We start from the raw sequence: 22,501 nt of genomic DNA on the forward strand, positions 1-22,501 counted from the left end.
TAGGATGAAGTATTCACACAACAAAAGTTATATTTCTGCAAATGCCAAACTGAACAGGTGGGTTTTCAGTCGGGACTTAACCACTTAAGCCCGAAGGGTTGACATTTTTTTTACATCCGAGCAACTTTCACCCCCCATTCATTTGCCAATAACTTTATCACTACTCATCACAATTAATTGATCTATATCTTGTTTTTTCCGCCACCAATTAGGCTTTCTGTGGGTGGTATATTTTGCTAAGAGCCACTTTACTGTAAATGCATTTTAACAGGAAGAATAAGAAAAAAATGGAAAAAATTCATTATTTCTCAGTTTTCAGCCATTATAGTTTTAAAATAATACATGCCTCCATAATTAAAACTCACGTATTGTATTTGCCCATATGCCCCGGGTATTTCACCGTTAAAATTATGTCCCTATCACAATGTATGGCGACAATATTTTATTTGGAAATAAAGGTGCATTTTTTCCGTTTTGCGTCCATCACTGTTTAGAAGCCCATAATTTATTAAATCATATTGATATACTCCTTTGACATGAATATTTAAAAAGTTCAGACCCTTAGGTAACTATTTATGTTTTTTTTTTTATTATTGTAATTTTTTTTTTTTTATTTAAACTTGTATGTGGGTATTTTTTGGTGTGGGAGGTAAACAGGGTTTTTTTTAATATATTTATAGGTTTATTCTTAAAACTTTTTATTTTTAGGTGTAATTTGCTATTTGGCCACAAGATGGCCAGAATCAAAAAGTCCTGGGAGCGATCGATCTCGCTCCCAGGCAGAAGAAAGGAGACCAGAGCTCAGGAAAGCCGCAGCGTCTGAAGAGACGCTGTCGGCTTTTCTCGGGGGGGGGGGGGGGGTCCGATCAGTGAAAGGGATTTATAATCCCTTTCACTGATCGGTGGGCTAGCGGCGGCGCGCACGGGGGGGCCCGCGCGCGCGACCCGCGGGAGTGCGCGCAGCCCAACTGGACGAGAAATCTCGTCCAGTTGGGCTTAAGTGGTTAAACATGTCCAGGGATGGAGCTGACCTGATCTGTTGAGGTAAGGAGTTACAAAACGTAGGGGCAGCATGACAGAAGGCTCTGGGACCAAAAGTTTCCAAGTGGACTCTGGGTATGACTAGATTATTAGATCCTGTGGATCTGAGAATGTGGGGATTGCTACGCAGCTGCAACATATCTTTCATGTATCCAGGGCCCATATTATTCAGGGATTTAAATGTCAGTAGGCCGATCTTGAATAGGACCCTCCATTCTATAGGTAGCCAGTGAAGGGAGTGCAGGACTGGCGTTATGTGGCAGTGACGGGGTTGGTTAGCAGTCTGGCAGCAGTATTCTGTATCAGCTGTAGGCGGTACAAGACCTTTTTTGGAAGGCCAGTGTAGAGAGCATTACAGTAGTCCAGTCGGGATGTGATGAAGGCATGGACTAAGGTTGGCAGATCTTCTGGGGGGATGAGGTGCTTGATTTTTGCAATGTTCTTTAGGTGAAAATAAGATGATTTCACCACAGCAAAGATTTGAATTCTGAAGTTTAAATCCACATCAATTATATCTCCCAGGCTACGCACATGATCAGAGCTGCGTAGATCTGTGCCTCCTATTCCCAGTGGTAAACACTGCAAGTTAAGTTGTTTTGTTGTCATGCGCTGCCCTCCGATCAGAAGGACTTCAGTTTTGTCTGCATTCGGTTTCAGCCAGTTGTCATTCATCCATTGCTGTAGTTCATGTAAGCAGGCGTTTATAGTTAGAGTTGGGTCTGCCACAGCAGGCTTGAAGGAAAGATATAGTTGGGTGTCGTCCGTATAGCAGTGGTATGTCAGACCATGTTTTTGGATTAGTTTTCCAAGCGGTAACATGTAAATCGTGAAAAGCAGGGGAGAGAGGATTGAGCCCTGGGGCACCCCATACTTAAGTGGTACAGAGGTGGACAGGAAGGTTCCCATAGACACTTTGTGGGTTCTGCCACTCAAGAAGAACTGGAACCACTGAAGAATTGTGCCATCAATGCCGCAGTATTCCTCTAGCGGCTACAGTGTAGCCTGTTTATCAAGATGTCATGGTCAACTGTATCAAAGGCTGCAGAAAGGTCTAGCAGTATGAGATGCAAGCAATGCACTGGCGAGGTGATCAGGGGGGTGTCTGAGGGTGTGGGCGGGTAATTTGGTGCCGGCAAGGGGCAGATTAGGGTCTGATCTGATGTGTAGCAGTGACGGGGTGATTGAGTGATCAGTGGGTGATTAGAGGGGAGAACAGATGTAAACCATGCACTTGGGTGGTGATCTGAGGGCGGGTCTGCGGGCGATCTGAGGGTGTGAGCGGGGGATCAGGTGCCTGCAAGAGGCAGGTTAGGGTCTGATCTCATGGGTGGCGGTGACAGGGGGTGATTGACAGGTGATCAGTGGGTGATTACAGGGGAGAATAGATGTATACGATACACGGGGGGGGGGGGGGTCTGGGGAGGATCTGAGGTTGGGGGGGGTGATCAGTAGCCCCCAGGGGGCAGTTTAGGACCTAATCTAAAATATAGCGTTGCCAGATAGTGACAGGGGGTGATTTATGGGCGATTAGAGGGTGATTGGGTGCTGGCAGATGCGCATCACTGCGCGCGATCCCCGGCAATTTAGGCCTCCAGGAGCCGCCAATTGGCGTTATGCGGTCCTGGGGGTGCCACTTTGCTGCCGCCAATTGGTAGTGGGCGGTCGGCAAGTGGTTAAATGCTGCTGCAAGCCTAATGGTAGGTACACATGATGAGATTTTCTGGCAGATTTACTGCCAGATCGATTATTTCCAACATGTCCAATCTCATTTCCGATAAATTTTTCCGTAGAAGTCAGTGGAAAATCGATCAGAAATCAGATCGGACATGTTGGAAATAATCAGTCTCAGTGAATCTGCCTGAAAATCTCCATTGTGTGTATTAGACATTAAACTCCCATTCCACCATCTCACCTGTATTTCATCTGCTAATTAAGATGCTTGCAGACTGTGTGCATATAGCTAGGATATGAGGTCATTTTTGACCACTGGTCAGTTTTGCATCTGCAACTCTAAGCGTGACGAAAATACAAAGACCAGAATTAGACCAGAATTGAAGCAGAAGGGAACAGAAGGAATTGACACAAGACTCTGCTCGTCTAGCTAGTTGCAAAAATGTTTTATTTGGTGTTTACTATCTGCCTGCTTTCCTCAGCCATCCTCAAATCTCTACACACGCTACATCCTGCTGCTGTCAGCAATATACTGTACAGTTCATACACTTTACAGCTTGCTTCTCATGACATTTTTTTTATTTTTTTACCTAATTTTCCCAGGACGTCATCAGGACAGCACCCCTCCAGTGAGACTTGTCACCCCTCCCACACTGGACCGGAAGCTATAAAGATACAAATTTGCATCAGTAATAGGTAGCAGTATAAGAGGATACCATTTAGCCAAGCGCCTCAGTTTTGCTTCCCTGTCCCGGACGGAACGCTTCGGCAGGGCCTCCGCAGGTGCCATTTATGTCAGGCGGCAGGAGCAGCATTCCCAGGTCTCCAGGTTCAGCCAGCAAGTGAGCCGGTGTGGAGCCCTGCAGCGTGGAGGCAGCTTCTACATGGGCAGTGGATTTATGGTGCACAGGCACGTGCACAGCGGACGGTCTGTCGGATTTCCGGAAGTCTTTACACGCTGGCGTCCCACGTGACTGCACTGCAGGAAGTATGGCTAGAACCATTAGCAGTGAGTGGCTGTGGTGGTGAAAGCCAGGTGCAGGTAATTAGAAAGCCATTTAATGCGGTTTTGCAGTCCATTTTCTTGCATGCTTCCAGGAACATGGAGGATGTCTCAAACCCTTCACCACTGCAGTCTGTGGAGTCAGGCTCTGACTCCTCTCTAGCAAGTAGTCTTTTGTTGTGCCTGCTTTCCATACATGTTGTTTTCTGGAGGATGGGGCTAATAGTGTTTTATTGAGGTTTGTTTTAGCCTAAGAAAGATAAACCTGACAAAGCTGCAAGTCAACCCAGCCAGCCCAGTCAGCATTCTTCTAGCAAGTCTGAAAAGAGATGTGCCATATGCAATTCTCATATTTCATCTTCCTCCTCTAAAAAGCTTTGTCAGCATTGTACAGAAAAGGTTGTCAAAAATGAATCTTCGGTTATCATTAAAGATTTAATGAGCTGCATGCGCAAAGAGAAGTCAACAACCATTTATGAGATTAAAGATTCTGCTATTGCCTCCACATCCTCTGATGATCCTGTTGTAGATCAACCTGCTCTAAAGCTGGGTAATTTTCTATCAGATCGACGGGTCTATTAGATCATTTACGACTGGTCCGATCGATTTTGGGCACTTATCAATGCAAAATCGATCGGAAATAATTTGGACATCTACACACGATGCAGTTTCCTATAAGAACACCGTTCGATCTGACGGAGAATTGTACTGTGTATGAGGCTTAAACCTTCAGTTCCTGCGACTGATGTTTCTGATGTCCCCCCCCCCCCCTTCTTCTCCGTTATTACAACCCCCTGATTCCTAGTAGGAAAAGAAGGGGTGAAGATTCAGAAGCATCAGATTTGTCTGAGGGTGATATTTCTACTCTTGAAGATATTTGAGCAGAGGAGGGCACTGAAAAGGGAGACAGACCTTAAAAATGTGCTTTTTCTCCAGAGTTAATTAATGGACGGATTATCAGTAATGTATAATCCGGGCATCAAAACTGAGCAAACATTTTTGACTCCATTGGACCAGATGTATGAGAGTTTGGCAAACCACCAGACCAGTTTTATTCCATTCTACCTTAAAGTGTAACGGTCAGGCATAAAATCAAAGATTAATTAAATTCTTTATTTTTTATCTGGTAAACGCGTAATAAGGATGCTAAAAAAGACAATCCAAAAGTTAAAAATCACTCTCTAACTTTCTTGTCCATAGAAGATCATTCCCCAGTTTCTCAGGGGGAGATTTACCAACGCATTACCAACAGTTTTTTCGTCTTAATCTGTTCTAACCGGCAGGGAGAACAGTTCTGCATGATAAGAACCTTCTTAAAGGAGAACTGTAGTGAGAGGTATATGGAGACTGCCATATTGATTTCCTTTTAAGCAATACCAGTTACCTGGCAGCCCTGCTGAGCTATCTGCCTGCAGAATCACACCAGAAACCAGCATGCAGCTAATCTTGTCAGATCTGACAAAAATGTCAAACACCCGATCTGCTGCATGCTTGTTCAGGGTCTAGGGCTAAAAGTATTACAGGCAGATGATCAGCAGGATAGCCAGGCAACTGGTATTGCTTAAAAGGAAATCAATATGACAGCCTCTATATACCTCTCACTACAGTTCTCCTTTAAACAGAATCTGTACTCTAAAATTCTTACAATAAAAAGCATACCTTTATACTCATTATGTTCTCCTGGGCCCCTCTGTGCTGTTTCTGTCACTCCCTGCTGCAATCCTGGCTTGTAATTGCCATTTTTAAGGCAGTGTTTACAAACAAAAGACATGGCTTCTAACTAGTGTGATAGGCTTGAGTAGCTCAGTCTCTGACTCATGCAGAGCTTGGAGAGGGTGTGTACAGCTTCTGCCAATGACAAGCAGTGCAGCACATTTCACACATTCCAGCCTCAGCCGACAGAGCCGACAGAAGAGAGAAGATTAGATCATATAACAGAGATAACACAGCCACTGTGCAACTAGAAAGGGCTGCAGTAACACAGACAGCATTAGAACAGGTATAGGAACTTGTAGGATAGAAGAAATAAGGCTGAAAATTTTGTTAGTCTCTTTAAATCCTAGGTAATAGTGGCAGTTTAGCATAAATTTCTAGAGCTGCACTACAGTTGAGAAGTTCAAATCCATCCCTAAACTGGCGCAGATTAAAGAGGAACTTAAGCCTAAACAAACATACTGTCATTAAGTTACATTAGTTATGTTAACTAAAATAGATAGGTAATATTAATCTCTTACCCACCCTGTTTTAAAAGAACAGGCAAATGTTTGATTTCATGAGGGCAGCCATCTTTTTGGTTGAAAGGAGGTGACTGGGAGCATGAGACACAGTTCCAACGGTCCTGTGTGCTGATCACCCCTCACAGTTGCTATGCAACGTGAATAACAACATAGGAAATCCCATTATGCTTTGCACAGCATCAGAGGAAAAAAGCCCAGGCAGTTTTCTTTGATGGGTGGAGCTTAGCTAAAAATGCAGCTAAAAATTATGCTTTGGTAAGAAAAACAAAGTTCTGATGCTGTGAAACTGTTAAAGAATAACCAAGCTTTTTCAGTTCTGCTGAGTAGATTTTTAGTCCGGAGGTTCACGTTAAGAAGTGCTTGATAGCAGTTCTACAGATGTAGAACTGCTGGCTAGACATGATTGCAGGCTATACATGATTTGTGATTTGCTCCTCCCCCTGCTGAATTCCTCCTCAGAGCCTGCAGCTATCAATACAGCAGGTGAGTTGGTTACCTCAGCAACTGCAATTCCCCCCACACACTGCACTGTCTGAGAGACCTTCCTAGCTCCTCCTATTTTACAACAGTTTTAGAAGGAAACTGCACTATCTAATGATTTCTTAAGGTACCTGAGACAGTTCTACATGGATTTCTAAAAACCTACCAATATTTTTTTTCTCAGACACTATTGATAAATCTGTCTTTCTGTCTCTTATTTGGTACATCTGCCGCTCAAAGGAAGTTGCAGGGCATGCTGTTTTTTTTTTTTTTTTTTTTTCCTTCTTTACGTTCCCCTCAGACATAACTAATGCAGCCTGATTGGCTGAAGCCTCATTCCCTCCTGTTTTCCCTCCCACACCTCTGTTCCTCTGATTGGCCAATAGTTCTAATGCTGAGAAGCTGCAGAGTCACACAATGACAATGCATTTTCTATTGCAGTGCTGGGTGGGAGTGTCTGAAGACTGGGAGGAGGGCAGCCAATGCAAACACAGAGTAAGGGAGGAAGATGGAAAATCCTAAGGATTCTCTTTTTACTATAGAAAAATCACTAAAATCACAATGTGGACAGTGCAATACATATGTTATGTAAGTAGAATAAATATTTATCTACTTATATATGTGTTGTTGTTTTTCCTGAAATAGTATGCCTGACAGCTCCTCTTTAAAGGATATGATTAAGAAGGAATGGGATAATCCTGAGAATAGGGCCTTTGGCCTAGATCCCTGACTAAATGTTATTCTTTCAGTCCAGAGGATCAGTTATAATTGGGGACTTCTTCAAAACTTGATCCATCTATGTCTAGGGTGTCACGAAAATCTTACAGACTTACAGTTTGAAGATTTTGGGCATTTAAAGGACCCCATAGATAAGAAAATGGATAACTTGTTACGTGGAGCCTGGGAATCTTCTTCTCTAACTTTCAGACCGGCTGTTGATTCTACTGCATCTTTGAAAACTTGATTATTGCAGACTCAATCCAAGATCACTTCTGTGGTCCCCAGGGAGATTTATTCAACCAAAATAACTATGTAACTATGTAAGATATTAAATGACTTTCCTAACCTCCTTAATGCGGCTAACTACATGACTGATGCTGCTGATGATACGGTTAAGTTAACAGTAAGAACTAATGCTCTGGTTAATTCAGTTAGAAGGGTAGAGTATTGGCAGGGAGATAACTCCTCAAAATATAAGTTATGTGGTATTCCTTGTGAGGGTGGACTTTTTTTGGTTCAAAGTTGTATAAAACTGCTGATGATAAAAATAATTTTCCTGCCAAGAAAAAGACCAGTTTAAACGGTCCTTTTGAGGTCCCACAAAGACCAACTTTACTCCCGCTAACCATCCAACTAAACAATGACTCCCAGAATCCCAATGGGGAAGAAATGCCCACTTTTTTTTTACGAGACATGGCTTCTACATTTTACAGGTCAATGGCTACTAAACATAGTTCTGGAGGGATACATAATAGAGTTCAAGCAACCACCACAGTTTAAAATTTGTAGTTACAACCAGGGCTGTGGAGTCGGAGTCGAGGAAGTCCGAGTCAGAGCACTTTTTGGGTACCTGGAGTCGGGAAAAAATGCACTGACTCCAAAAGAATTTAAACTGGAATTAAAATAGAAAATATGATAGTGTTCTATTTCTCAGATAATTATATGATATATAATTTATATATACAGTAATAGCTCTGCCAAGTCGACAAAAATGAAATAAACCAATCAAAAAATAGTTACTTGTGCTCCTTCAATAAAGCAGTCCCTGTATTTTTAAAGTCAGATATACATATCTGATTGTGACTGTATATATGACGTGTACACAGGAATCTCTTATATATACTAAATACCGTCTATGCTGTAAGAATAAAGCCAGATGTGTAGCTCTGTCACTAAGAGATGGACAATGAGATATAAATAATTGTGCGCTGATGCTAGTTTATGCAAATGTATGCACTCCCTTTGCTCATGAAATCAAATAATTTGATATGTTGTTAAAATTTGGTTTGATGACTACGAATTAAGGGGTACCTGAGACGGATGAAAATAAGTTTTATACATACCTGGGGCTTCCTCCAGCCCCTTCAGGCTAATCAGTCCCTCGCTGTCCTCCTCCGCCACCTGCATCTTCTGCTTTGAGTCCTGGTAATTAAGCCAGTCAGAGCAGTCTGGCCACGTGTCAGTCCCACAGCCAGGAGCATTCTGCACCTGCGCAATATTGCTGTGCAGGTGTAGTACGCTCCCAGCGGCGGAGTGTGTGCAAGCGCAGTACGCCCCACTGGCTCAAGTTCCTGGACCCATAGCAGAAGATCCAAGTGGCGGAGGAGGACAGCGAGGGACTGATTAGCCTGAACGGGGCTGGAGGAAGCCCCAGGTATGTATAAAACTTTAATTTCCTCTGTCTCAGGTTTACTTTGTTACGCAGTAGTACTATACTCTACATATGCACTCCCCACAGAGCTGCAGGGAATCCACTGAGAATGTAGTGCACATTGAACACATAGGTGTTGTCTGTCACCCATAAACCTGGCTCAGATTGTGCATGAAGAATGTGTAATAGAGGAAGAATCCCCTCATTCCCCTGCAGAGTACCTGCACATCACTCTTACATGTACCCACAGTTACTTTGCCTAGGGCCTGATAGATGTTCTTTGTTCCTGTCTGTACCTTCTACAAGTACACTTACCAAGGAATAGTTTGTCTTTGACTAAAAGTATTAGAGGCAGAAGATCTGCCGGATATCCAGGTAACTGGTATTGTAAAAAGGAATACTTATGGCAGCCTCCATATCCCTCTCACTTCAGTTGTCTTTTAAGATTCCTAAGCGTTGGCAGTTAAGAAATGCATTTCATGTTGCATACTTTCAATCAACAAGATTGTAATATGCAAATTAGAGGAGTCAGAGTCGGTGGAATCCTAACCTGAGACGTCGGTGGATTTTTGTACCGACTCCACAACCCTAGTTACAACCTACCAGTGGATCACCTACAAAGAGAGGCTTTGCAAGTAGAAGTTGCTACCCTGCTTCAAAACAGTATTTCGGGGAATTCCTACATGTCAACGGGTTCAGGAATTTAATTCCCCAGTGTTCCTTGTGAAAAATCCTCAGGGAGATTTGTTTCATTCTGAACTTAAAGGGCCTAAACAAAACCGTAAAAGACAGGAAATCCTGAATGGACAACATTCGATTTGTGATTCATCTTTTACAGAAGGACTGTTTTCTTGCCTCCCTGGATCTAAAAGACCTTGCACATACCAATATACCTGAGATCACAGCAGTTCCTCATATTTGCCATCCTGATGGAGGGAGAGGTAAGACCTTTTCAATTTAATGCTTTACCATTTTGACTTTCTTCAGCACCCTGGTTTTTCACTAAGGTGATGGCTGAAGTTCTAACGCAGGCATGGGCAAACTTGACCCTCCAGCTGTTACGGAACTACAAGTCCCACAATGCATTGCAGGAGTCTGACAGCCACAGTCATGACTCATAAAGGCAAATGCATTGTGGGACTTGTAGTTCCGTAACAGCTGGAGGGCCAAGTTTGCCCATGCCTTTTCTAACGGCACTGAGGCATAAATCCGTCAATGTTTTAGGTTACCTGAATGATTTACTTATTTGGGGGCCTTTCAGGGATTCAGTCTTTTCCCAGATTGAGACTTTCTTATCCTTTCTTCAATCTTTGGGGTGGCTTATTATCTGGTCCAAGTCTTCCTTGTCACCTAGCCAGACTATGGAATATTTGGGATTCATCACTGATACTGTTGATGAAAAAAATCTTACTGCCTGATTAGAAAGTTACTGCTATTCTAAATGCTGTTTTTTCTTTCCAGAATGCAGGTGCTATCTTACTGAGAAAGGCCATGGCAGAACTAAGAGTCTTTACATAATCCTTTACAGCAGTACAATGGAGCCAGTTTCATTTAAGGTCACTACAGATGTGGGTCCTTGAAGCCTGGAACAGAGATGTCGGTGCTCTAGACCAAAGTTCCCCAACTCTGTCCTCAAGGCCCATCAACCGTACACAATCACTGGTGGGGTAATTAGTGTTGCAGCAGAACAGATTAACTACCTGTGTGGATTTCTATAAAACATGCACTCTTAGTGGGCTTTGTGGACAGGATTGGGGAGCACTGCTCTAGTGTTCGAGTGTGGATTCCACACAGCGTCAAGATGTCTCTCATGTGGCAAGATCAATTATGTCTGTCCAGCCGTCTTTAAAACTATCCATTCCAAAAGACGATCACAACAGATGCCAGTTCCTAGGTTTGAGGAGCTCATATAGATCTTTTTCCAGCACAGTCATTGGTCCGTCAGAATGAGGATTCAATCTTCAACAGCAGGGGATTGGAGGCAGGCATTACGGCACTTCAGCAGCCAGAAAAGGCATTGCCATGTGACCGTACGATCAGACAACAGCAGTGTGGTAGCCTATTTAAACCAGCAGGGAGGACCAAGAAGTCATCTGTGGTCGCAGATGGCTCAAATTTTTTTTTTGGGCAGAAACCAACCTGAGCTCTCTGAGGGCTGTTCCCTTAAATAGAACATCAAATCACCTGGCCAAATACTTAGGCAGGACAATTCTGGATCAAAATGAATGGTCTCTCAACCCAGTGTTCTTCTGTTCGCTAGACAGAAAAATGCGAAATGTCAGCAGTTTTGTTCCCTTTACCCCTAGGACAAGCCTTGGACACTAGATGCATTTTCAATTAACTGAGTGTCTTAGCTGATGTAGAACCCGCTCATAGCTCTGTTGCCAAGGGTCTTGAACAAGATTTTGCAGGATCAAGCTAGAGTAATCCTAGTTGCTTCGTTGTGGCAAAAGAGACCTTGGTTCAGTTTGTTATAGACTTAAAGCGGTTTAACACCCAGCATTACAACTTTGCTTTAAAAGATTGCTTACAGCTTACAAACTATTATGCCAGATTTTTTTTTAAGCAGAAATTCACTGAATGGGTTAAACATGACATTTTAGTGTTGGATTCAACTAGGAATCCGCATCCGTTCTTATCTTTTAGTTACAAATGTATCTTTATTTGGAATACAAATAGACCTTTGAAAAGCCTGCCAGGGAAGCCCTCTTTGTTCTCTCAAAGCAGTGTGTGTTTGTTACATTGTAGATAGATACATTTGTAACTAAACAACCAAGCACGGAGGAGGATTTCTAGCTAAATGCAGCACTAAAATGTCATGTTTAATCCATTCAGTGAATTTCTGCTAAAAAAAAAATCTGGCATAATAGTTTATAAGCTGTAAGCAATCTTTTAAAGCAAAGTTGAAATGCTGGGTGTTAGACCACTTTAAGCCAAGTCGGACCAGATTGTATTCCCGGACCATCCAGACCTACCGTTATGGGGTCCTGTGTTACATCCGAACATCTGTCATCTTCACCTTTCAACGTGGAACCTGAGTGGAGTCTCCTAAAATCTAGAGGTTTTTCAGATAGTCTGTCTGAAACTCTACTACAAAGCAGAAAGAAAGTTTACTAGATTGATATACCACAAGGTTTGGAGAGTATATAATGATTGGTGCAGTGAAAGATCTTTGAGCAATCAATCATCTACATCAGTACTGCGTCTCAATATTGGCACGCTTAAAGTTCAAACATCTATTCTAAGGGCTTGGTCACACCATTTTCTGAGCATTTGCTCTTCAATACAAAGTATAGGGAAATCGATTTGTGATTTCCCCAGCGCTTAAATGAATCAATACATTGTTTTTATTCATTACCGAAAAACATCGCTTTACAAAAGCGCTTAGAAAAGTGCTTTTATAAGCGAAAATCGCTGACAAAATCATTCTATAAATCGCTCAGCGCTTGCGATAGCGCTGACGATTTATAATGTGAACAAGGCCTAAATGTGTTTTTGGAAAGGAAATTGGCTCAGGAAGAATGTGGTGTTCGGTTTTTTTTTTTCAGGCATTAAAAAAATTGAAAGCCAATTGGGAGGTCTAAAGTTCCTCCTTGGGATTTAAAGGCAATGTGCGAACCTCCATTTGAACCTCTGGAACAGATATTGGATAAGTGCTTATATTTAAAGACTGCCTTTCTTTTAGCCATCACTACAGCTAGAAGAGTAGGTGAACTTATCCAGTAAGGAACCATACTGTGTAGTTTCTGATGATAAGATCACCTTACGCTTGGATATTACGTTTCTTTCCAAGGTGGTGTCAAAGTTTTGAAGGTCTCTGGAAATTTACCTTCCCTCCTTCATGATCTTGAAAGAACTAAAGCTTGGAGAAAATCTGATGCTTTGCTGGTTCTGTTTGCCGGAAAATTCAAGGGTAACCAGGCTTCCAAGAGTGCTTTGGCAAGATGGATAAAGCAGGCTATTTCCTCTGTTTATCAGCACCAGTGTAAACCATTGTCTTCAGCAATCAAAGCGCATGCTTCGAGAGGAGTCTCTACTTCATGGGCAGAGGTGGCTGGAGCTTCAATAGAACAGATCTGCAGAGTTGCTACCTGGTTCAGTCACAATACCTTCCTGAAACATTACAGACTTGATGCACTATTTCTGATCTAAGTTTTGGGAAAAAGTTTTACAGGCACCTGTCCCATCCTATGATCATATCTTGTATATCTACTCATTGGAGGAGTGCTGTCCTGATGACATCCTGGCAAAGACACAAATTTACTTATGGTAACGTCTTTTCCAGGAGTCAGGACAGCACCCCTATGGACTACCGTAGTGTATTTTGATTAAAATTATTTTGAGCATTTATTGTTGTACATGTCATCTTTTTTGTATTATCTGAGGAGCTTGGCTAAATGGTATCCTCTTATACTGCTGCCTATTACTTATGCAAATGTGTAAATTTATAGCTTCCTGTCGAGTGGGAGGGGAGACAAGTCTCATTGGAGTGGTTCTCATGGAAAAGATGTTACTGTAAGTACATTTTTGTCTTTACTTCTCGCGCTTTGTCCAAATATAAGTCTAAATCTCACCCTCTGCTTTGCTCTCTTTGCCGCCTCCTCCTTGCTGCAGGGGATATTTCACCTAACCCTGGAACCTCACCTCCCCATGCTAATCACACTGTTAGCAACAAATCGCATTCACCTTCCAATTGCCATAACCTTATTAATATTCCACTTCTTCCCCCTTCACCCCCTCCTATCTTGGCTGCCCTCTGGAATATCCGCTCAGTCTGCAACAAACTGCCCTTCATCCATGATCTTTTACGTTTCAATTCCTTCACATTCTTTAGGATCACTAAAACTTAGCTGAATCCTTCTGATGCAGCCTCACCTGCCGTCCTCTCCTATGGGGGCTTCCACTAAAGTCACACTCCTAGATGTGGGAATAAACGTGGTGGTGTGGGCATTCTCTCTCAGGATAAATACACCTTGAAACCACTCACTCCTATTCCTTCTCTATCCCTGCCATTTGAAGTCCACGCAGTCTGTCTATACTCTACCCCTAACCTTCAAATCACAGTTATTTACCACCCTCCAGGCCCTGCTTCTGTTCTTAGATCATTTCTCTGCCTGGCTACTCCCAACTCCTGTCCTCTGAAATTCCTACCATCATCATTGTAGATTTTAACATTCCGATTTATACCAATAATTCTGTGTCAACCAAACTTCTGTCACTCACTTCCTCCTATGGTCTGTCTCAGTGGTCCACTGCTTCAATTCACACTGATTGCCATACACTTGAAATCATATTTACTCGTCTCTTCTGTTTCTGATTTTACCTCCCATCTCATTCCGCAGCTTTGCTCATCTTTCATGCCTGTACTAACATCATTATTTAACCTGTCCCTCTCCACTGGCATCTTTCCATCCCCACTCAAAAAGGCTGTTGTGACACTACTACTACTACTACTACTACTACTACTACTACTACTACTACTACTACTACTACTTACTACTACTTACTACTACTACTACCTCTAGATCCTACCACACTGGTCAACTACGCCCGGTGTCACTTCTCCAGTTTGCATTCAAATTACTTGAACACCATATACATGCTTAATTAAGCCATTATTTACCTAACTCCATGCTTGATCATTTCAGTCTGGCTTTCACTCTAACCACTCCACAGAAAAAGCTCTTACTTAACCTCCTAAGGACTGCTCCACGCCCATTGGCGCGAATTGCTGGAGCGGATATTGCTGGGGATCGTGTGCACTGATGCGCACGCATCCCCGTCAGTTTACCCCTCCCATCTGTGTTTTCCGGGCAATTAGCAGCGCCGGAGGGCGGCGATCTTTCAAAAATAACCAATTATATCAATTCTAACCGGCTGATCACTCACTGGCCCCTGACACATTGTTTTGGCGTCTGAATGAGGTCTGATTGCCTGTAATCAGATCTGATTGAGGTCTGAGTGACATCTGATCGTCTGTGCACTGTTTATTGACATCTGATCGCCTGTTATTTCACTCTGATTGGCATCTGATCATCTCTGATTGCCTGCTGATCACCACTGCTTTTTACATTGTTTGGCATCTGACAGCTGCAGTGATTGACATCTGATCGCCTTTAATCAGCTCTGATTGGCGTCTGACATCTGTCTGTGCATTGTTGATTCACATCTGATCGCCTGTTTTCACTCTGGTTGGCATCTGATCAGCCTCTTGATTGCTCTGTGATTGGCTTTGATTGACCTCTTTTTGTTTCTGATTGCATTTGATTAAGTTTGATTGCATCTGATTGCATTTGACTGCCTCCGATTGCATTTTTGTTTTCGATTGCTATCTGATGTTTATCTGATTGCCTCTGATTGTATTTGATTGCCTGTGATTGCCCTCTGATCACCCCCCTCTCACTATCCTAGTCATCTAAAAACAGTAATCAGTGAAAACTGTCACTGTTTCAGTATCACTAGTGTTAACAGCTAGGCCAGCGAGTTAGCTAGGCCCCTTTGTTAGGTAGGTAGCGCCAGTTAGCGCCAAGCCCACTACACCGCAGTTGCTGATAAGTAATCACTGTCGCTAATCAGCATTGGTACTATATTGTTTCTGTAAGTGATCAGTACTGATTGCAGTCAGATTTGTATCAGTACATTATGATCACCTTAGTGTAGGCTCCACTAAAAACACAGTATTTGCCCGATCAGGCCTGATCGTTCGCCTGCACTTGCGTTCAGCCCACCCCACCACAGTGACAGAATTTCTTTTCTAATCACTGCAAAAACACAACACAATAGCTGCGGCACGCTAAAGATCAGTTTTGATATTTTTTGATCAAAACTGAGCGATCGCAGCTTTTTGACTTCACAAGTACAAGTGCTCTTTTTCCTGGGTAGTCTCAGAGGAATACCCCCTAAATTTAGCAGTCCAACATGGCAAGAAAGGGGTATTCCCTGGAAGAGGCCTACAGGAATCTTGCCGAGTCGGGTGAGAGCTATTTCGACGCCTCATCCGAGTCAGAATACGAACCTGTAGATAGCAGTGGCTCTATGGAACCTGTAGATAGCAGAGGCTCTCTGACAGCTCTCTGACGACGAGCTTGGGGTCCCTGCTAGCGCCAGGCGTTCCCGACCCCATGTCATTGGACAGCAGGTGGCGCAAGATCAGCCTCAAGGGCAGCAGAGTGATGTTAGCGCTAATTCAGGTTTTCATGGTGAGGCATACACCAGCAGCGCAGCACATCCTGGACTTAGCACCAGTACTGCCGTGTACCCTGGTGAAGTGTCGAGCACCAGTATGGTAGTTGAAACTGGTTCGGTGGCACATGCAGTAAGACCCCAGTCGCAGCCACCCGAAACATGGGCCTGTAGAACCCCTACACTCCCAGAGGTGGTGGCAAATCTCGATTGGCAACCCCCTGGTTCTGCTGCACCCATAGTGCACCCTTTCACCGCCCAGTCTGGAGTCCAGTTGGAGACAGATCATCTAGTATCGGCCCTAGACTTTTTCCATCTGTTCTTCACCGAGGATCTCTACGACTTAGTCTACGACTTAGACTTAGTCTACGACTTAGTCGTGGCAGAGACCAACTGTTACGCCACAATACATCACCGCCCATCCGGGATGCTATCATGCCCAGCCTTTCCATTGGAAACCAGTCCAACCGGAAATGCCAATATGCATTGTGAAACCAGACATCAGGTTTCGAGACCCTAAAGCACAGGCTGCCAGAAACCTTCTTTCACTTGGGACAAAGTGCATAGTGTACCACGCCACATCTCTGCGATTTGCACACTGTCCCATGGGGAAGGAGAGGTTTGTCCTCGGAAGGTAAGTAAAAAAAAAATTGCAATGAATTTATTGCATTGCTGCTTGCTTGCGTTTTTTTTTTCCTCTCTCTTTTATCCATTCTGTACCCTTCCAGGTGGACCAACTGGCCGATGCTGCAGCACTGATGGTGCATTGCGCATCTGTCAGATTACACACAAGTCGGTGCATGCACCGCTGCATGACGAGATTTCTCCTCCGCGGTAAGATACGTTTGCCGAGGCATATGAGCTGAGGGGCGGTGTTGGAATTCCTATGCTTTGGCAAGCACATTGTATCAAAATTGGCAATGTCTTTTTCATCCACATCAATCAATGTGCATGGATAAATCTGGTTTGCCAGGGCATACAAGCTGAGTGAGTTTGGACAGTTTGGGCGGAGGTCCTCTGTCCTGGCAAACGCCTTGCCCCCCTTTTTTTTTTTTTTCCACATCCACATTGATCAATGGGAATGACCGAATCTTTGCCGTTCATTTTTCCTTTTATGGAAAAAAAAAAGTGCATTACCCGTATGCCCAATAAATCAGAATCAGAATCTTTATTTCGCCAAGCACGACTGGGTCGTGCCCGGAATTGGGCTTGGCACGTACAGGGTACTGATACACAATATAGTTACAGATACAGGACAGGACATGCAGTAGGAACAGAACTTACAGAATACAGAACATTATATAACATTTATGCAGAGGAAGACAATGTGGCATAAGTTACAATACAAAGAAACAACCGAATGGTATGCTTGAGCTGGAGCGCCGTCTATGTGCAGAGTGCTACAGTGCGTCATGGTATTGTAGGGTGGGGATGGGCATTCCCATGGAGAGAGTTCAGGAGGTTGACAGCCGAGGGAAAGAAGCTGTTCTTGTGTCTTGTGGTCCTGGTGTAGATGGATCGGAACCGAAGCTTCCGGCTCGAGGGGAGCTGATTAAAGAAGCGGTAGCCTGGGTGCGAGGGGTCGTTTGCGATCTTTAATGCTCTGGTGTTCAGCCTGGAGTGGTAGAGGAGGTCCAGAGTGGGAAGTGATCTCCCGATGATCCTCTCCGCAGATCTGATGACCCTCTGCAGTTTGAGCCTGTCGCTGGCGGAGGAGCTGGCGTACCAGACCAGGATGGACGAGCATAGGACGGATTCGATTGTGGCTGAGTAGAAGTTTGTCAGAAATTTTTGGGCCACACCGAACTTTTTCAGTTGCCGGAGAAAGAAAAGTCTCTGTTGGGCTTTCCTCTGTGTTGAGGCAGTGTTGGCGTTCCACCTCAGGTTGTTGGAGATAGTTGTGCCCAGTAGGCGGACACTGGGGACTCTTTCTACTTCCTTGCCGTCAATGTAGATTGGAGGTGGGGTAGAGGCGCGCCTCCTGAAATCAACGATCATCTCCACCGTTTTCGCTGTGTTTAGGACCAAACCGTTCTCTCTGCACCAGCGGCATATGTTATCGACCTGGTGGCGGTACGCCTTCTCATCGTTTTTGGTGATGAGACCTACAATGGTCGTGTCGTCGGCAAATTTGATTACTTTTACTGAGTCTGACGTGGACTTGCAATTGTTCGTATACAGAGAGAACAAAAACGGCGACAGGACGCAGCCTTGTGGGGCCCCTGTGTTTGTGATTCTGGGTTGTGAGGAGATGGTGCCTAACCTGACGACCTGGGACCTGTTGGTGAGAAAGTCAGTGATCCACAGGCGTAGGGTGGGGTGGACTCCTAGCGCAGCGAGATTGTCTTGAAGTATCTTAGGGCTGATGGTATTGAATGCTGAGCTGAAGTCCAGTAGGAGGATCCTGGCGTAGGAGTCTGGTCTATCCAGGTGATCATAGACGAGCTCCAAGCAGATGTTGATGGCATCATCGGTGGACCTGTTCGATCTGTACGTGAACTGGTGCTGATCCAGCAGTCCCTCTGTGGAGTGCTTGAGGAGGGGTAGCACCATGCTTTCAAAAGCTTTCATGATCACAGATGTAAGTGCCACGGGCCTGAAGTTGTTGAGGTCGAGGATGACCTGCTTTTTGGGGACAGGGATAATGGCAGACCTCTTGAAGCATGCGGGAACTTTGCCTTCCTGGAGGGACCTCGTGAAGATGGAAGAGAGGGTGGAAGCGAGCTGACGAGCACAGGTTTTCAGGCAGGCTGGTGACACTCCGTCCGGACCCGAGGCTTTCCTAGCATTTAACCTTAGCAAGTGTTTCAGTACATCCGCCTCCCTCACTGGCGGTGGGGGTGAGTGCGGGCCCAGGGCTACAGTGGCAGATTGTGGTGGTGGTTGTGGGAGTCCTGCAGGTGCTGGCTGGTTCTCGAATCTGCAGTAGAATTCACTGAGACTCTCTGCAAGCTCAGTGCTCGGTGTGGCATGCTGAGGGGGGGGGGGGGGGGGGGGCTTGTAGTTGGTGGCAGCCTTCAGCCCTTTCCACACGGCTCGTGAGTCATTTGAGGAGAGGTTCTGTTCCATCTTTTCCGCGTAGCACTTTTTTGCGCACCTCAGCTCTCTGTTTAGGTCGCTTCTTGCCTTCCTGTATTCATCCTGGTTACCGGACTTATGTGCGGCTTCCTTGCTGCGCCGTAGTTGTCGTAGTTTTTTTGAGAACCGCGGTTTGTCGTTTGGATACAGTTTGAAGGTTTTTGTTGGAATACAGGAGTTCTCGCAGAAGCTGATGTACGAGGATACATTTTCTGCCCACTCGTCCAGGTTAGGCGATTCCAGAGCCTTCCAGTCTGTGCAGTCAAAGCAGGCCTGAAGTTGTAGTTTAGCCTCACTTGACCACACCTTGGAGGACTTAGTGACCAGTTTTGAGGTTTCCAGGCGCCTTTTGTAAGTAGGTACCAGGTGGATGATGCAGTGGTCAGATGAGCCTAGGGCTGCCCACGGTGTCGCTTTGTATGCGTCTTTCAGGGACGTGTAGCAGTGTTCGAGGGTGTTGGCACTCCTGGTGGGGCAGGTGATGTGCTGATGGAAACGAGGCAGCTCTTTGCGGAGGTTGGCCTTGTTGAAATCCCCCAAGATAATGAACAGCGAGTCCGGGAGGGCCGTCTCCCACTGCGTGATGATGTCACTGAGGTCACGCAGGGCAGCATTTACCTCTGCATCAGGAGGGATATACACACCCACAAGGACGTAGGAGGAGAACTCCCTGGGCGAGTAGATTGGCCTGCAGTTGATGAGGAGGAGTTCAAGTTCTGGTGTGCATTTCTTGGCCAGTACAGAGGTGTTTGAGCACCAGGCGGAGCTTATGTAAAAGCAGATGCCGCCCCCTTTCTTTTTCCCAGAGAGGGTGCTGTCTCTGTCTGCTCGGATGAGGCTGAAACCTGGGAGCTGGAGGGCACTCTCAGGGATGTCGTCATGGAGCCACGTTTCAGTAAAGCAAAAGGAATATAGCAGAAACTCCTAATACTGGCCATACATATTACATGTATGGCCAGTATTAGGAGTTTCTGCTATATTCGCTCATTCCCATTGATCAATGTGGATGTGAAAAAAAAAAAGGGGGGGGGGGGGGGGCAAGGCGTTTGCCAGGACAGAGGCCCAAACTGTCCAAACTCACTCAGCTTGTATGCCCTGGCAAACCCGATTTATCCATTCACATCGATCGATGTGGATGAAAAAAACATTGCCAATTTTGAGTCTCCACAATCATTACGATTGTGGAGACTCTAAAATGCCAGGAAAGACCCCACAAATGACACCACTTTGGAAAGAAAACACTCCAAGGTATTCGCTTTTTTTTTTCTCACAAAGTGTCATTTTCCACTAACTTGTGACAAAAAATAAAATTTTCTATGAACTCCCTATGCCCCTCATGGAATACCTTGGGGTGTCTTCTTTTCAAAATGGGGTCATTTGTGGGGTTTTTACTGTCCTGGCATTTTTTGGGGGGGCTAAATTGTGAGCACCCCATAAAGCCTAAAGGTGCTCATTGGACTTTGGGCCCCTTTGCGCAGTTAGGCTGAAAAAAACACATGTGGTATCGCCGTGTTCAGGAGTAGTAGTATAATGTGTTTTGGAGTTTCTTTCCACACATACCCATGATGGGTGGGATAGATATCTCTGTAAATGACAACTTTGTGCAAAAAAAAAAAAATTAAAAAAAAAATGGTCATTTACAGAGATATTTCTCACACACAGGATGGCCCCAAAACACATTATACAAGTAGTCCTCGGTTAACGAACGAGATGGGGACTGTAGGTTCGTTCTTAACCTGAATCTGTTCTTAAGTCAGAACATTGTGCCATCTTTGTCCCCTGTACCTCCTCTGTGCCTGCAGTGTCCCCTCTGCCCTTTGTACCTGTTTATACAAGTTTAAAAGCCATTTTTTCTTAGATTATACAAGTTTAAAAGCCTTTTTTTCTTAGATTTTTTTTTTACATCTATTTTCTCAAAAACAAGTCCAATTTGAAAATTTGGGTGGGGGGGGGGGCTTGTCCCCATGGAAACAGAGAATCCATGCCGTTCGTATCGGTGGGTTGTTCGTAAGTCGGAGACTACCTTTACTACTTCTTCTGAGTACGGCGATATCACGTGTGACACTTTGTGGGAAAAAACAATCCATTTCCACTAACTTGTGAAAAAATAAAATCTATGAATTCACCATACCCCTCACGGAATACCTTGGGGTGTCTTCTTTCCAAAATGGAGTCATTTGGGTGGTATTTATACTATTTTGGCATTCCAGCACCTCGAGAAACATGGCAGGTACTAAAAAAAAAAAAAAAGGCAGAGCTGCTTCAGATTGCGTAAATTCACTTTTTTGTACCATAGTTTGTAAACGCTATAACGTTAACCCAAACCAATAAATATACACTTTTTCATCTGTAGGCATAAAGGCTTTGCTTTCTCCTGGTTATATTCCTATCACTCTGGAAGATCCTTCAGACTTCTACTCAGATCAGCTCTCTTCTCATCCTTTGTCTGTGGGGGTACCTCAAGGTTCTGTCCTTGGCCTCTCCTCTTTTCCATCCACATACACGGTCTTGGCAACTTAATCAACTAATTTGGATTTCGATACCACTTATATGCAGACGATATACAAATGTACCTTTCGGCCTCAGACCTTCACACCCTCCTCACGCATGTTCCTGGCTGCTTGTCTGCTACATACTTTGATCAGGGCTAGTGTGTTTATAGGTGTTATGTTTTTATTATGTTAATTTTAGTACTGTATCTTGTGTTTTTTTGTTTTTTGAAAGGCTATTGAAGAAGAAGGTGGAAATCCGGAAAATATAAAAATATCTTCAGACACTCCAAACAAAAAGAGAAGAGGTAAATTTTAAAGCTTTTTTTTTAACTTGTAGCTGGTATATGCCTTCTTTTTGCTAATTTAGTTAAAGCAGACCTGAACTCATAACTTCCTCTCTGCTCTAAAAGATAAGCAACAGCATAATAATGTTTAAAGAAAAACATTTTCTTTGTTACAGCTGATACAAATCCTGTAACAAATCTGGAGTTTGTCTACTTCCTGCTTTTATGGAAGCATCCTGTGTTTACAAGAGTTCTGTGCCATGAAAGTCAGCTGATACGGCTGAGGGATCAAATTGGAATATGTGCTAAATCACAGATAAGGGGGAATTAGACAAGATGAACTCTTAAAATACATGCAGTGTGCTCTTCTTAGTTTTTCTTTTGTCCTGTGCAAGAATTCAGGTCTACTTTTTTTTTTTCAGATTCTTTATTTGTAGAAAGCATTAAACATGGCATCCGAATACAAACTTCAATATACAAGACTTACATATTAAGTATCGGAGAGTCCATAGTGAGAAAGGTGTACATCAGGAGACGCAGCTCCAATTTCACATGTATATTATAAATATAGCAAGAATTTGATAGTACACTTCACTCGATTATTATTGTCACTTCCTTCTTTTATTTTAATGCTATCTTGTATTCAGGTCTAGGTAAGCCAG

At 44.0% G+C, this 22,501-nt stretch overlaps 1 protein-coding gene across 4 annotated transcripts in view; it reads left to right on the top strand.

Moving 5' to 3' along the window:
- Positions 1–22,501, top strand: part of LOC137509395 (scaffold attachment factor B1-like) — a 256,890-nt gene that overhangs the window by 87,779 nt on the left and 146,610 nt on the right. For 3 of the 4 annotated variants that reach the window (XR_011020490.1, XM_068233830.1, XM_068233832.1), the window contains exon 2: positions 21,788–21,860. Coding sequence is in view for 3 of the 4 variants with exons in the window: in XM_068233830.1 (XP_068089931.1) it covers positions 21,788–21,860 (73 nt within the window). In the remaining variant the exon portion in view is untranslated. Of the gene's footprint in view, positions 1–9,641; positions 9,745–21,787; positions 21,861–22,501 lie in introns of those variants that run through there. The other variant, XM_068233831.1, reaches the window with a different exon arrangement.

Source organism: Hyperolius riggenbachi, chromosome 1 (genome assembly GCF_040937935.1).
Source record: "Hyperolius riggenbachi isolate aHypRig1 chromosome 1, aHypRig1.pri, whole genome shotgun sequence".
Taxonomy (NCBI): Eukaryota; Metazoa; Chordata; class Amphibia; order Anura; family Hyperoliidae; genus Hyperolius; species Hyperolius riggenbachi.